The 16,570-nt window shown below is 56.5% G+C and overlaps 1 protein-coding gene and 1 pseudogene across 1 annotated transcript in view; one reads left to right on the top strand and one right to left on the bottom strand.

Moving 5' to 3' along the window:
- Nucleotides 1-1,551: 1,551 nt before the first annotated feature.
- LOC119092546 (DNA polymerase delta catalytic subunit-like) lies at nucleotides 1,552-16,430 on the bottom strand (annotated as a pseudogene).
- Nucleotides 16,431-16,485: 55 nt separating this feature from the next.
- The window catches only part of LOC119092545 (transcriptional regulator ovo), a 16,293-nt gene continuing 16,208 nt past the window's right edge, over nucleotides 16,486-16,570 (top strand). Inside the window, exon 1 of the mRNA XM_037215504.1 lies at nucleotides 16,486-16,507. Coding sequence (XP_037071399.1) covers nucleotides 16,486-16,507 — 22 coding nt within the window. The remainder of the gene's footprint in view (nucleotides 16,508-16,570) is intronic.

Raw genomic sequence — 16,570 nt, 5'->3', positions numbered from 1 at the left:
AGCGGCGGCCACGTCTGTCCGGAGCGGAGGCCGCGTCTGGCCGCATCCCCGAGGGACGCCGGCCGGCTGGGAAGTTTGAGGCCGGGCTGTCCATCAGACGTAATCAGTCCGCCAAACAGCCGTTACAAAGTAATCAGTGTAGCCGCCCCTCCCGTCGCCCTGTGGTCGGCCGAGGCGGCTCCAGCCTGATCCCGGATAGCGTGGGCAGCACTGGCCGCATGATACCGGGCCCGACAGGCACAGCACGAGACCGGGCACTGGAGCATGCATATTGGCAGGCAACAAGACCCGTCATCATACCGCGACGCCACAGAGCCTACTCAAAACGGAGCCTGTCGATCTTCCGACACGAGCTCTGACCAATCGAGGAAGAGGTCACTAGTGAAGAGAGGCATTGGTGACCATGGGATTACACATTACTGCAGGTTTCAGCACCCAAGGCCACGCCTCAGCGGCGTTTAGGCCGTACGCTATATAAGTGCTAGGAATTAACCGTCCGTGTCAATTTTCATGCATCGCTAGAGATGCACGCATCAGCGCCCCCCCCCCCCCCAACACCTTTTTGGTTACAAATTTTGGGTGAACAGCACGAGCGCAATGCTCCCATTTCAATGACGAGGGTTACGAGCTTTCCACCCCCCTCCCCCCCCCCCCCCATCCGCCATCTCCAGCCTCGCGCACATCGAGCCGGTTTTACTGCAATATTGCGTGGTTGCAGATAGGCAATCGTCATCATAAACATACCGATCGCCGCTAAACACGTCATGCAGTTGGACCCGACCACAGATTTTCAACGCACGGGCGCGAAACTGCCTGCGTCATGCGCGAAGCTTGCGTGACCACTTCCAGTACAGTGATCCTATCCCGTATGTTTGTATCACATATGAAGTGCCGACTCATATCGTTCAGCAGCCAGCAATGAGACCTGATCGTAAACTTATGCTAGACTCCGGCTGGAATCACAGTCCACAAAAAAATAAACCAAGCCTTCCTGGAGCCAGTTCAGAGCCAAAACATTCTGGAATCGGCTGCCATACTTGGCCACCCCTGGACATGATTGTGGAACTTAAACGGCCCGGACCAAAACAGCGTCTAAGCGACGTATATTGTACAAAGGCACCGACTCAGCTCACCAGGAAGCCGAGCACCACACACACACACATACAGTGCGGCCGGCTGTCGAGTCGGCTGCGCTCGGGACGGTCGTGGCACACATGGCTGCCGTGACCACTGGGTCACGAGGTCACAGTAGGAGGGACGGTCCCCCTGTCAGCCTGTGACCGGACGCTGCAGAACATAACCGGCACAACTCTGGGAGGCGCGCGGCACGACCGGGCGCTCCTGCCCCGCACACGGACAGCGAGGAGCGCGGACACACCACGGCCAGCGGCGCGAGTCAGGCGGCTGATGACAGGACCGGGCGCTCCCGCCCCGCACACGGACAGCGAGGAGCGCGGACACACCACGGCCGGTGGCGCGAGTCAGGGTCGAGCCGCCGAGCTGCGGGTGCTCATCACAGCACATGGCCTCGGAGCGGCGCTGGGGCCGGACTCACCATGACGGGACCCCGAACCGCTCCATGCGCTTCTCCTGCTCCGACAGGTCCTTCTGCACCTTCTTCCGCATGTAGAAGATCGCACAGTCGCGGCTGGCAACGAACGGATCGCCTTAGTTCGTAGCACATAGGAGACATGCTCCAGGGCCACAGAGCGGCGTATAAGGGGTGAGTTACGACGTACCATAACCCAGCTCTCAGGAGCCATCACCACTGCCTGCAGGTAGATGTGTACTCAAAGCAGAGGCTATCATACCACGAGATAGACACAGTTAGACGTGTGTTAGTAGCGCTAGATGATGTCTGAGGAACATAAGATCGACCAAATGAAAGCGATTTTCGTAAAACCAAAACCAGCATTATCTTCATGCCAGAACGGGGCACGGTAACACCACAGGCGTAACCAGACGAGCAATAACTGCCATCCCATCCATACACGCGATGTACAGGCCACCATTCTACGCGCATATTGCTCGCACATTCTCAACGCCATGCTAGATGCATGATGCTTGTGAATTCATCCATGACATTCGTTGCGTCGAATGCGAACAATTACGCGAAAACCGTAAGCCCGTCATATCCAAAATGACTTCTAAAAAACACACGAAGTTCAAAGTGACAAAGTTCTAGGGAAGGTTTTAAGACGTAAGGTAATGGCAGAACGTGCGAAAAAGACCAAAAATCACACGACCCTCTCCGAAGCTTTATGAATATGAAGCCAGCAGCAACCAGCAGCGGTAGATAGCTCAAACGTTTTGGAGCCTCAATGAACTTAACGCCTGTCATTGCCCGCGGTTTTGTTCTAGGCTCACCATGCACAGATTGCACACCTGAAGAAAACACGTCAGCGATTTGATAAAACTAACGTCTGTGTGCTTAATATGCATCTGTACAAATACTTCATACCTGATAACAGAGGGACATGCCGCTCACGCGACGTTCAGGCCAAAATATGGGAAGGGCAAAAATAAGCAAGTGAAAATTACACCTGGTCTCCATAACTCGGGTAACGCACTGATCATGAACGAAACACTGCGCCGCAGCGGAAGCCGCTACACTGCAGCCACGCGCCAGCCACAGCCACGCACTGCAGCCACAGCCCCACACTGCAGCCACACTGCCGCCACACTGCAGTCACACTGCAGCTATAGTCACTCACTGCAGCCACAGTCCCACACTGCGGCCACACTGTAGCCACAGCCCCACACTGCAGTCACACTGTAGCCACAGCCCCACACTGCAGCCACACTGCAGCCACACTGCAGCCACAGTCACACACGCGCACAGCCACACTACAGCCACAGCCACACTGCAGCCACACGCCACCACAGTCACACACTGCAGCCACAGCCCCACACTGCAGCCACAGTCCAACTGCAGCCACACCCACTGCAGCACCACACTGCAGCCGCAGTCACACACTGCAGCCACAGCCCCACACTGCAGCCACACGCCAGCCACAGTCACACACTGCAGCCACAGCCCCACACTGCAGCCACAGTCACAAACTGCAGCCACAGCCCCACACTGCAGCCACACTGCAGCCGCAGTCACACACTGCAGCCACAGTCACACACTACAGCCCCACACTGCAGCACATTGCAGTCACAGCCACAGTCACACACGCGGTCACAGCCACACGCTGCAGCCACACGCCACAGCCGCACTGCAGCCACACGCCAGCCACATCCACACACTGCAGCCACACGCCACGACCAGGAATGAGGCAGAGATTTAGCGTTTCCAGAAAACATGTGCTAAGAACTGAACCTGCAACACATGCAAATAAAATCCTAATGGCTCGGACCTGGTAATCCATTCGATATTTTCAAGTTTAAAGGATGCTAACCGAGCGACCTGTTGGCCATAACAGACTATTTGTTTTGCAGCGAAAGTGATTCCGCAGATCTGGCCGCGATCATGCATTCCGAAGTGCGGTTCCATATTTCAGTCTTTTTATTCCTAAATTTGCCGCTTCTCTTCGCATGGAGAACGCATGGTGACAGGAGCGCCTCCCACCACTCCGATCTGGGTACTGAGCGCGGCCGCCGTCGGCTCGACAAAGGTCAGATACGTGAGGCCGGCTTAAAACATTCCCAGAATCTCCAGAGTATTTGCGTCGGGCATGCATTTATGCAAATACATTTAAAGCAAATGCACAAAAATGCAAAGCACAGTGGACTTCACGGCAGGCCTACGATCATCTATGGGTATCACTGCATATTCACCGCTATTGCAAAACGTGGCCTCTGGAAGCGTGCCAAAGCTGTCGCTTTTGGAAACTAGCATCTTGAATGCATGGCGCATAATTTCGCCGCCTCTTTTTCATCTGTGCGAGCGTGCACAAATGACAAATACACGAGTGCTGTCGGCCCCACCTGGTACAGATGACCTCCTCGTGGAGGCTGCCCTGGCACCGCTGACATTGCGTCCACAGCCGCCCGAACTTGGTCTCCAGCGCAGAGAGCGCTGTCATCTCTCGCTGGTACACCTCCGCCTCCTTCGGCTGCCGACGGGGTGCAGCTACACGCAACACGTCTTCCCCTTCCGCTGGGATATTACAAGCACACCCGCAGACACGCCAGGCCCGTCCCCCTTCCCTTCTTTGGCTGCAGACAGGGCACAAATACAGGCGCCCGGTGACGCGTGACGTCATCTCGCCTCCTCTGGCTGATGACAGGTTATAGCAGTTACACCCACAGGCCAGGGGGTCAAGTCACCTTCCTTCTTTCGACTCCATTTTCAATACAGTTGCAAACAAAGTGGGGTCAAGGCACTGTTACACCCACAGACAGACGTAACTGTGCCTGTAAACGACAGACGTCACCCCCCTTCGACTGAGAGAAGGGCATACCTACACCAATGGACACGTCACCTCCCATCCTGTGGGTGGGCCCGGGGTAACCCCACAGAAATGACGTGATGACCATACAGATCAGCAGAATCCAATACTAATACCTCCTGCCAGTGAAGACAAACACAGCACCGAACCGGTTGCACCACCAAGGTGCTTCCGCGCCGGTGGTTCCGTACCTTGCAGTACTCGCACACCGCCTGCGACTCGTCTTTCAACACTGCCTTGCAGCTCAGGCACTGCGCCGACTTCTTGGTAAAGGCAAATAGCTTGCCCACCTTGGAGGTCACCACCTTCTTAGTTCGGGTGTGCTCGCCCTCTGCAAGCAGGAGCGGGTAAATTCGAGACGCGGCGAAGACGGGTGGGGGCATGCAGCAGCCCGCACCCATGTTCGGGTCGGACCAGTCCTGAACACGAACAAAATGGCGTGAGGCTGGTGAATGCCCGAATATATATTTAGATCACACAGGCCCGAAATACAAACGGGAGGCAAAGGAACGACCAGTGTTGAAGGAAACTCATCATCGACGCTGATCATCAACGACAACATCGCTGGATATAAATGATCTTAACTAAATGATAGTGGATGTAGTAAGACGAGCCTATGTACGAGGAATGCGCGACAAACTAGTAAGTGTGAAAAGCGAAGACATCAGTCATGGTTCATTCACCGATAACTATAGATTTTGGCAGTGCCAAAGTGGCGAAACATATGCATTACACTATTCACTACAATCGGTACCCTACTGCAGTACACTATTCCCTGCGAACTATTCAATACGATCAAATGATACTTATAATCTCCACACGTTGACATCAGCCAGTAATTTGAGACGACTGGGAGAAGTCTTTTCACCGTGAACACCAACCCCAGGCGGCCCCGTAGGCAGGCCCCTTGATGTGGCTGTCTCTTCGGCATTGCCGGCAACACATGGTGATAATGATATGCACATGACGCGCATTATCATTATATACATGACGAACTGGTAAGCTAGTCAATACAAATGGTCCCGCCACGGCTCGCCGTCACAAACGGACAATACAATATGGCAAACAATATCAATATTCTGTCATGTCAGTATTTCAACCAGTTCATTTGGTGCCACCCGGAGACATTACGCTCCTTCTAGCTGTTAATCATCGCTGAGGCCATGACTATCACCACTCACTGAGCAGTATCGACCCCGCTGAGGCCATGACTATCACCACTCACTGAGCAGCATCGACCCTGCCGGGGCCATGACTGTCACCACTCACTGAGCAGTATCGACCCTGCTGAGGGGCCATGACTATCACCACTCACTGAGCAGTATCGACTCTGGTGAGGCCATGACTATCACCACCTACTGAGCAGTATCGACCCTGCTGAGGCCATGACTATCACCACTCACTGAGCAGTATCGACCCTGCTGAGGCCATGACTATCACCACTCACTGAGCAGTATCGACTCTGGTGAGGGCCATGACTATCACCACCCCACTGAGCAGTATCGACCCTGCTGAGGCCATGACTATCACCACTCACTGAGCAGTATCGACCCCGCTGAGGCCATGACTATCACCACCCACTGAGCAGTATCGACTCTGGTGAGGCCATGACTATCACCACCCACTGAGCAGTATCGACCCTGCTGAGGCCATGACTATCACCACCCACTGAGCAGTATCGACTCTGGTGAGGCCATGACTATCACCACCCACTGAGCAGTATCGACCCTGCTGAGGCCATGACTATCACCACTCACTGAGCAGTATCGACCCTGCTGAGGCCATGACTATCACCACCCACTGAGCAGTATCGACCCTGCTGAGGCCATGACTATCACCACTCACTGAGGCAGTATCGACCCTGCTGAGGCCATGACTATCACCACTCACTGAGCGTATCGACTCTGCCTTGTTCCGCCCAGGATCGGCTCGAAGACACGGAGCAGCGGCTTGCTCAGCTGGTTCTCTCCAGGTAGTACTGCGAGTCGATCGGCACGCTGTTATCCAGCACATAGATCGGGTCCCTGAAACGGCAGGACCGCCGCGGTTTGAGCCAGACAGCAGGCCACAGGCCGCTCCCCCGGCCAGCCTGCTTCCCCTGGTCCACCCGACCGCCCTCCCCTGCCAGCCTGCTTCCCCTGGTCCACCCGACCGATCCCCTGCCATCCTGCTTCCCCTGGTGCCACCCGACCTGCTCCACTGCCAGCCTTCTTCCCCGGCCCCGACCGCTCCCGCTGCCAGCCTCGCTTCCCCCTGGTCCACCCTGACCGCTCCCCTGCCAGCCTGCTCCACCTGGTCCACCCGACCGACTCCCACCTGCCAGGCCTGCTTCCTCCCCTGGTTCCACCACGACCGCTCCCCTTGCCAGCCTGCTTCCCCTGGTCCACCCGACCTGCTCCCTCTGCCCAGCTTGCTTCCCCTTGGTCCACCCGGACCGCTCCTCTGCCAGCCTGCTTCCCCTGGTCCACCCGACCGCTCCCTGCCAGCCTACTTTCATTATCCTCCCCACCGCTCCCCTTCCCTCGTCCACCTCACCGCTCTCCTACTAGCCCGCTTCCCCCATACTCCCCCACCACTCCCTTTGAGCGCCTTCTCCCTGACTGACTCCCCTACCGCCAGCAGCATCTCACCTCGGCCTTGTCGTAGGCGGGCGTGTTCTTGGGCGCGGCTATGATGACATACGGCACGCGGTCGCCCAGCTGGGAGCGTTGCCCGGGTCGCGCTTGCGCATCTTGTGCGCCAGCTGGACGTGCGCCTGCTTGGCGCTGTAGTCGGCGTCCGTCTTGGTCAGCTCCTTGCTGATCACCAGCTGACTAATGTCAATCCGGTTGCAGAGCAGATCGGAGATCACCTGTTTCGCTGCTCCACGGCGCCGTCCGGGTTCCTGCCAGGGGAGGGCGCGTCAGAGCACACCGCCGCGCCACCCAGGCAGCGAACAGTCGCCGCGCGGAGTCGTGGAGGACCTGACAGTGCCGGGGACCGCGCAGTGCCCGCCCGCCAACTGCCGGGCCCGCTATAAAATTGTCACACTTCGAGTTACATGCCTCCAAATCTAACACCATTGCTATTTATAGACAACGTTCGTGCAGCGGTGGACCGTGTTGTGGCAATAGATCACGCCCCAGGACAGTGTTAACGTAGGGAAAACAGTCACGGCTCAGGGGCGATGCGTTAGCCCGTGGACACGGTGGGTTGGGACGCGGTGGTGCCGCGAGTCGCACGCCGATCGTGTTGCGTGCTGCTCGGGACGCGCAGAGTGAGTCTCTCTGTCGGCGTTGCGTACGGCAGTTCGCTGTTGTGCGTGGGGTGGTCCGTCGCGATGTGATCCCGAATACAGTTCGCAATCACATATTGATGACACACCGGTTTTTAAAGGTAATCACGCTGCGACGCGGTACTTCTAGAACTATACTCAGCAGGGAAGCTTTTAAAAGGCTGTCCTGGCAGTGTGCTAGGGCCACTGACCGTTCGATGAGTAGCTTCTGCAGGCAGACGTTGATGAGGTTGCCGAGCAGGGGGCAGTTAGTCGCGCCGCACAGTCTCGATGCCCTTGCAATCCATCTTGTCGTGCACCTCGGGCCGCGTGAAGTACAGGCCCGCGTACCGCTTCTTGTTGATCAGCAGATACGGAAAGTACACCTGCGACCAGCCCAGAGGCTGCGTTGGGCAGACAGCATGCTCCCGCTCACCGTGCCGCGGTACTTTATGCCCGACTGGCCTTCGCACACAAATATGGCGGATGCGGACGTCACCACCGCTGGAATAAGAGAATGTGTACCGTTTACCTTTACCGCTCGTAGAACCTATGCTTTGCAAATGTAGCTCCTCAGACCCCCCCCCCCCCCCCCGCCCCCTCCAAACACACCACGGACTCAGTGGGCTTATTGAACACTGCTTCTGATCCTATTGTTTGACGGCTGTAATAATGTACATATATATATATATATATATATATATATATATATATATATATATATATATGTATAGGCAGTGACTCCAGCGTAGCTACCCAGCGGGCCGACACTCGCCGATCGTACCTTTTCAAACTCCAGCTTAATCGGCTGAATGAACTTGTCGGAGACGAAGGCGGGCCGCCTCCTTTCCAAGCTCCATGGCGTCCTTGACCGTGCTGGCGCCGAAGCGCACCATCACCGAGTCCGTGTCGCCATATATCACCTGGAGACGGCAGCTCGACGTCAGCTCCTGATCCCGGGCCACCACGTCCGACCCGCGGCCCTCTCCGGGCTTCGCCACCTCCGACCACGAACCAGCCATCCACGAACCACGAACGAACAATCGCCGATCGCTGGCTGATGGGCCTTCCCTCTCCGACGAAGAAGCCCACCTCGGCTATTTCCGGTCAACTCTGGCATATGTAATCAACGATGATAACATGCGCCTAAGGTGCTGTCCATCAACAAATCATCATACTTCCCGTCCCTTACGCATACAACTTTAAGCGCCCATCTCAATGTAATCCTTGTCGGGTCGAGGCAGCGGGTGGCCCGGACGCGGACGTGTCCACCGTCACGCGGAGCTCGGTTGCCCTGACCTGACCTGACCTGACCTGCCCTCGTCCCCACCTTGGCGTCGTGCTTGTAGCCGTTGGCGACGTTGTAGCGGGCCTCAACCTCGGCCTTGGTCTGCTCGATCATCAGCCGGCCAAAGGCGGTGACACTCTGCGAGATCTCCAGGCAGGGCAGCTTGCCGACCGTGGCACCCGTGAAGCCGTACACAGAGTTGGCGCTGATCTGCCGGTGGCGCGGGCGTCTCATGGGCGGCACGCGACACAAAGGAGCAGACCCGCCAGCGCCGCGGGCGTCTCATGGGCGGCACGCGACACAAAGGAGCAGACCCGCCAGCGTCGCGGGCGTTCCTCGGCGGCACACGCCATACATGAGCGCACACAGACCGCTGCCACCGAGACGCTGATAAGTCACTTAAGAGAACGGCATCTGGCGAAAAGCATATACAGCCGAAAGAGAGCACCGTGCATTTAACACGGGAGCGCCAAGCAACATGGACGGGGAGCACCAGAAATGAACAGGTGAGTGCGAAACAAACTGCCCCCTCCCCCCCCCCCCCTCCAGTAATCAAGAGCAGCGGGGTCTATACCGCCGGTGGCAGACAGTCAACACATATCATGGAGTCCACAAACGACTGGCACTAGGCAGCAAAGGGCGACTTTCCAGGGTTGACACGGGCACCTGACTTTCTGTCTCCCATGCCACCAGCCCCGATCGATTTGTCGCACCTTGAGCGCCAGCTGCCGGCCATCCAGCACTTGCTTGCGCAGCGGGTCCGTCTCCTTTTGAGGTCGCCCTTGGCCTTCTTGCGCGCGGCTAGCAGCTCGCGCAGGATCTCGGGCAGCAGGCCGGGCCGCAGCGACGGCTTCACGAACTGGTTGCCGGACGGTTGTTCGGATGAACTGGTCCGGCTGCAGGCTGCCGGCCAGCCGCGGTTCGAGGTCAGGCACCGGCCGGGTCAGCGGGCCGGGTCCGGCCGCCGGCCGACCTCAGAGGTCAGGTCATGTCACGGGCGGCTCGACGGCGCCCGGCCGGAGCCAGCCTCAGCAGTTAGCACTCACATCACAGGCGAACGGCAACAGCTGCCGAAGGACGGGACAGCGGCGGGGTAAACCACGCGCTCTGCCCAGCTGACGGACGCCGTGGGGCACACCTGACGTGACGTCACTCAGCGCCCGTCCCATTCTATCGACCCACGCTGACCAGCCTGATCACTAACTGCCCAGAACCTCATACAGGTGTCATTTCCCTTTATATTACAGCGATGTAGCCCTTTACGTGAGCTTTGTGTGACCAATACCCGCGCGATGCACGATCATGTGCGAGGGGTCTTTAAGGGTGACGAAAGGCATTACCTTTCCCCGCTCATCAGAACCACACCACCATTGTTTACCGGATCGATGTGGTTTCGTACCATAAAAACATAACAGTATGTTGCATCGTAGTACCCACCATCCGATACGATATTGTCACACACAATTTCTTTCCACAGCATGCTTGGACTTCACACAAAAACATGACACCGAGGACAAAAAAGGCCTTCAGATTAAAAACAGGCCTTTAGATTAAAAAAAAAACATGGGTCATGGCGAGTAAGGACGAGTGCAAGCAGGGGAGCGGGGTCATACGCCAGTGCTGCGGAGAGGCAGGTGCCCCCCAGAGCAGCACACCCCCTCCGCTCGGCGGGCGCCCCGGGTGCTCCCCAGAGCACCAACCCCCTCCGCTCGGCGCGCGGGACCGTACCCCAGCCGCTCGGCGGCGCCCGGCTGTAGTAAGAGAAGTGTAGCACAGGTTATGCGCCATCATAATGCTGGGGTACAGGCTGCTGAAGTCCAGCGTGGCGATCGGCACATCGTAGTAGCCCTTGATCGGCTCGATGACGGTGGCGCCCTCGAAAGACTCGCCGGCATCGCCGCCCTTGTTCTCGTACACCGGCATCACCAGGTTCTGCTGGCGCGCCTGGCGGACACAACGTGGCGCTGAGTGTGTGGCGGAGAGGCCAGTCAAAACGGCCCAATAGATAAGAGGCGACAGGGAGGATGGCCGTCCTCAGTATGTACAGCTAGGTGCTGTTTACTATCGCTGGAGGTGGGCCAGGTGGAGACAGGGTTGAATGGTCGGCTCCAACAAACACGGCTCGCTGCTGTCACTCGTCAGCTTGTGAAAGAAAATGTTTCCACAGACAGCCCAATCAAGTTTTTAGTGATTTCATGAGATGGAAAGGCTATGCAACATTTCAGATTGACTTCGAGCTCACGTGCGAGCCACTCTAGAAAATGATCTAATTCACGTCCCAAGACCGTCGAACCCGATCCGGCCAGACCAGATCCGACTGTCAGCACACATCACGGAATGGTAGTAGTGCGCAAAGCTCGTGTCGAAGGAAGTATCTCACCGAAGAGGGCGATAATTCAGGAAATAGCTGCAAAGTAGCACCTTGACAAAAGTACAAAAGGACAGCGGCAGTGATCGCACGCCGCGGGAGCAGAGGAGAACCCGGCGCGCCACGGCTGGACGAGGGGCGCAGCTGCGGCAGGCGTACCTTCCTCAGCAGCTGCGAGACCACCTTGATCTGCTGGCCGCGAGTGAGCAGGAAGGACATGGGCACGCCAGTGACACGCGCCATCTCCATGTAGTTGATGACACACATCAGCTTGTCGATCAGCTTCAGCGGCAGGAAGGCGTCCTTCAGACAGTAAACTGCCAGCCTGCAGGCAACGCGCACCTCATCACCATTCCCATTAGGGTCGTCCTCATGGCCATGGTGATGATGATGATCACCAGCTTGAGCTGCTCACAGGACAATGCAGCCGCCTGCAGCCGGGTGGTGCCCCCCCCCCCCCTCCCTCCCTCCATCCCCAGTGGCCGGAATGTCCGCACCTGCGCCGAGTCTGGGCGTCCCCTACCCCTCCACCAGCAGCTCGGATCTCCCACCTGCGCCGGGTCTGGGCGTCCCCCTCCTGCAGCACGCTGATCATGTTGTGGTGCACGTCCTCCTTCTGCTCTTGCAGGAAGTGGAAACGAAACGGCATTCAGCGAGTAGGAGCGCAGCTTGTACTCCCGCCGCAGGAACTGGAACGGCGGCAGACGGCGGTCCGGTCGATTGGCGGTCAGCGCGCGCGGGCGGCAGCTCTCATCGACGTCCCAACTCTCTACGGCGCCACAGCTGAACAGACGCGAGACCGTAGCCCAGCCGTTCGGCGGTGCCTCGCGTATTCCCCGGAGCGGCACACGCCCTCCGCTCGGCGCGCCGGACCGTGAAAGAGACGTACAGATCGCATGGCTTGACTTAACCAGCTGATGTCGTATGATATCCAGTACAATGTGATCGCCACATTGTAATGGATATCAATGTCACGTGAACGCAGTCTTGTCCTGCACCAGAAAACGTAGATAATTCTCCTGGAGGGTGGCGGCCGGCTGACCAGCATGACGACACGTTTAAAACAGTCATTACCAGACATCACGCAATGCGCCCCTACGCACTTATTTTAAAATCAGCGATTTCATGACACAAACATTTGATGATCATAGGCAAACTTCATAAGATTCCCACTGCCCACCTTGATCGGATCAAAACTTCCACGGGTCCCCGCTACCTGCCATGATCAGATCAAATTTCACTCCGGTCCCCGCTGCCTACCATGATAAGATCAACTTCCCCAGATCCTCGCTGCCTACCATGATCAATCAAATTTCAACCGGATCCCCGCTGCCTACCATGATCAGATCAAAACTTCACACCCGGTCCCCGCTGCCTACCATGATCAGATCAAACTTCACCCGGTCCCCGCTGCCTACCATGATCAGAATCAAACTTCACCCGGTCTCCGCTGCCTACCATGATGCAGATCAAACTTGCCCGGTCCCCGCTGCCTACCATGATCAGATCAAACTTCACCCGGTCCCCGCTGCCTACCATGATCAGATCAAACTTCACCCGGTCCTCGCTGCCTACCATGATCAGATCAAACTTCACCCGGTCCTCGCTGCCTACCATGATCAGATCAAACTTCACCCGGTCCCCGCTGCCTACCATGATCAGATCAAATTCACCGGTCCCCGCTGCCTACCATGATCAGATCAAACTTCACCCGGTCTCCGCTGCCTACCATGATCAGATCAAACTTCACCCGGTCCCCGCTGCCTACCATGATCAGATCAAACTTCACCCGGTCCCCGCTGCCTACCATGATCAGATCAAACTTCACCCGGTCCCGCTGCCTACCATGATCAGATCAAACTTCACCCGGTCCCCGCTGCCTACCATGATCAGATCAAACTTCACCCGGCCCCCTGCCTACCATGATCAGACCAAATTCACCGGTCCCCGCTGCCTACCATGATCAGATCAAACTTCACCCGGTCTCGCTGCCTACCATGATCAGATCAAACTTCACCCGGTCCGTCAGCTGCCTACCATGATCAGTCAAACGAGTGCGGCCCTCGGTGTTGATGGTCTTGTTCTCTCGGCGGCCCATCTGCTTGCTCTGCAGCATTGTTCTTCCTTCACGACCGTTCTGCCAGCGCACAGTGACGATTGGTGTGACTGGCCACCCACCAAGAACCAGACACCATAACACCAGTGGTCATCCCCAGTCTGGAACCTCATCAGTTGTGTCGCAACATACTACGAGGTTGACCTCCCCGACTTCCCAGCATAGTCGAAGAAGCAGCGGAACAACGAGTGAAACACAACATGCACTCCTTAGCGAAGCGAACCGGGAAACGCAGCGAAACAGCATGTAACCCACAGTTTGTACGTATCCTTCCCAAGAAGGGGAAGGTGGCGCCGTTCTTGGCCTTGGCCCTGTTGATGAGGTAGGGCAAGTCGAAGTTGTTGATGTTGTAGGCCAGTGATGATGTCGGGATCCACCTGTCGTATGAAGTCCGCCCAGTCCTGCAAGCGGTCAGATGACCGCAGCGTTACCGGCCGTGACTTACTTTACAACACAACAAGGCGGCGGGCTACCTAGCGGGCTGAAGTGGCCGTTCAAGCATGTCTTATTTAGGCCTGCAATATTTCAAAATAAAACATTACAGCTTCCATGGTCGTACATAAGGGCATAAGCAGCTTTCAACTCTTTCCGCCTTTAAAAACATGACCGAGAAATAACACCTCAAAACCATGTAACTAAACAAAGCGTATGGAATTCGATACGCCATATTTCAATTTTTCAGCAAGTATACTATAACCGCTCACGATGGACGACAACTTCATTACCAGTTTTCTTTTATACACACACGTCTAAATCAGTGCAACGGAATCCAGTGTTGACTGGAGTCAGACAGTGAAAAGCACCCACCACGTGAAAGCCACGACGCTGCTGAAGAGCTATCAAGGCGTGTAACATACGTCCAGGACAGCTCTCACCAGCGGCTCTGGGCCAATCGCTCAGTTGAATTTCATCATTGAACGCCTACTTAAGGCCACTTACCCCGGCAGCTCGTGCTGAGGACACTGACCTCCGCGGCCACAAGCCCCGGGCGGCCCGTCTCCTCCAGCGTGCTGACCTTAAGCAGTTTGGCCTCCTCTTCGTAGCTCCGCACGTCGGACCCGACGACGGGCGCGCACGACTTGAGTGTGAAGATGTTGCGGATGAAGGGGTCGCGCTCACCCTGGTTGATGACCATGTTGGCGATCTGGATGACGGCATCCTTGTCGGGCTCGGGGAAGACGCCTGGGGCAGTCCCGCGTGACACTAAATCAGTGCCAGGTGGCAGGAGGCGCGGCTCCGGCCGGCACAGGGGAAAAGTGCCGGCTACGCGGCGGAAACGCCGCCCCGCTGCCGCCAACGGCAGCACCACGCTTCGAAAAACAACCAACATTGTTATACATATGCACGCACACACGCACGCGCACTCATACGCAGACGCACACATTTTATATGCATATATTATATATATATATATATATATATATATATATATATATATATATATATATATATACACATATAAGCTAGATACAAATATTGATAAGTAGACAAATCTAGACATAAATGAATATACAGATCCACTATGATCAAACCTGCTGCAGGAGAAATGAAAGAATAAGAAAGGGATCAGACATGGCAATGACAAACAAATGGATAAAATGAGACCACTGATCCAAGAAAGCACAGGAAAACACAAAACATGCTTCCAAACAACACCACGGTAAAACATTACAAAACAACTACTCAACACAATAGTGAGGGGCCCAAAAAAACTAAATGCATGCAGCCTTCGACGAATAAAACCAGACTGAAGCCAATCGTCCGGGCCCAAAAAGGACGATCATTCAACGGCTCACAAACGTCATCACATGTCACGCCTCCGCATGGTGACTGTAGTGACCGACATCAAACATAAACACATACCACGAGTGAGCGCTTACTCTTAAAGCCACAGGCAGGAGAGCCCTCTATCCAGGGTGAGCATGAAATAATCCCGTGTGATAACAAGACCGCACTGCTTTGCAGCTGATGAGAACACCACGGCAGATGCGAAATTGAAGGCAGATCCCCGACAAAGACCACTGACAAGCGACATGCCACCATGATCCACCGTGACAGGTCAAACGCATCGTAAATATAACCCGTTACCAAAAACAGACACTAGCCGCATCTACCTACTTAACAAAGCAGACCGCCAACAATAACTGACGGACAACCACCACGCCTCCCCCCCCCCCCCACCCCTTTCTCCCGGCGGCATGTGGCGCGCGACGCACCTTTCCTGTTGGAGCACTCGATGTCGAAGCTGAGGATGCGGATGGGCGCCACCTTCTGCCACTCGCCCTCCGGCGCGTGAGAGACGAACTTGTCCCAGGCCACGTCGAGCTCCAGCTGACAGTGTGAGGTGGCCGGCGGCGAGGCGGCGCCCTGGTGTCCGCGCGCGGCGCCGCCAGCAGCCGGCCGGCAGTCGATCCAGTTACAGCCCACGACGTCCGTGTCGATCATGAACCTGGGGACAACACATGGGTTAGTCATGAGCCTGGGGACCACGCATGGGTCAGTCATGGACCTGGGGACGACATACGGGTCGGTCATGGACCTGGAGACGACATACAGGTCAGTCGTGGACCTGGGGACGACATACGGGTCAGTCATGGACCGGGGACGACATGCGGGTCAGTCGTGGACCTGGGGACGACATACGGGTCAGTCATGACTGGGGAAGACATACGGGTCAGTCATGGACCTGGAGACGACATATGGGTCAGTCACGGACCTGGGGACGACATATGGGTCAGTCACGGACCGGGGACGACATACGGGTCGGTCATGAACCTGGGGACCACACATGGGTTAGTCATGGACCTGGGGACGACATACGGGTCAGTCATGGACCTGGAGACGACATATGGTCAGTCCGGACCTGGGGACGACATACGGGTCGGTCATGCACCTGGGGACCACACATGGGTTAGTCATGGACCTGGGGACGACATACGGGTCGGTCATGAACCTGGGGACCACACATGGGTTAGTCAGGACCTGGGGACGACATACGGGTCAGTCATGGACCTGGGGCGACATACGGGTCAGTCATGGACCTGGGACGACATACGGTCAGTCATGGACCTGGAGACGACATATGGTCAGTCACGGCACGGACTGGGGACGACATACGGGTCGGTCCATGAACCTGGGGACCACACAT

This window comes from Pollicipes pollicipes, unplaced genomic scaffold (genome assembly GCF_011947565.3).
Source record: "Pollicipes pollicipes isolate AB1234 unplaced genomic scaffold, Ppol_2.1 Scaffold_3447;HRSCAF=4054_pilon_pilon_pilon, whole genome shotgun sequence".
NCBI lineage: Eukaryota > Metazoa > Arthropoda > Thecostraca > Pollicipedomorpha > Pollicipedidae > Pollicipes > Pollicipes pollicipes.
Note: the sequence above shows the minus strand (reverse complement) of the source record. Positions and strands in the feature narration are given on the sequence as shown.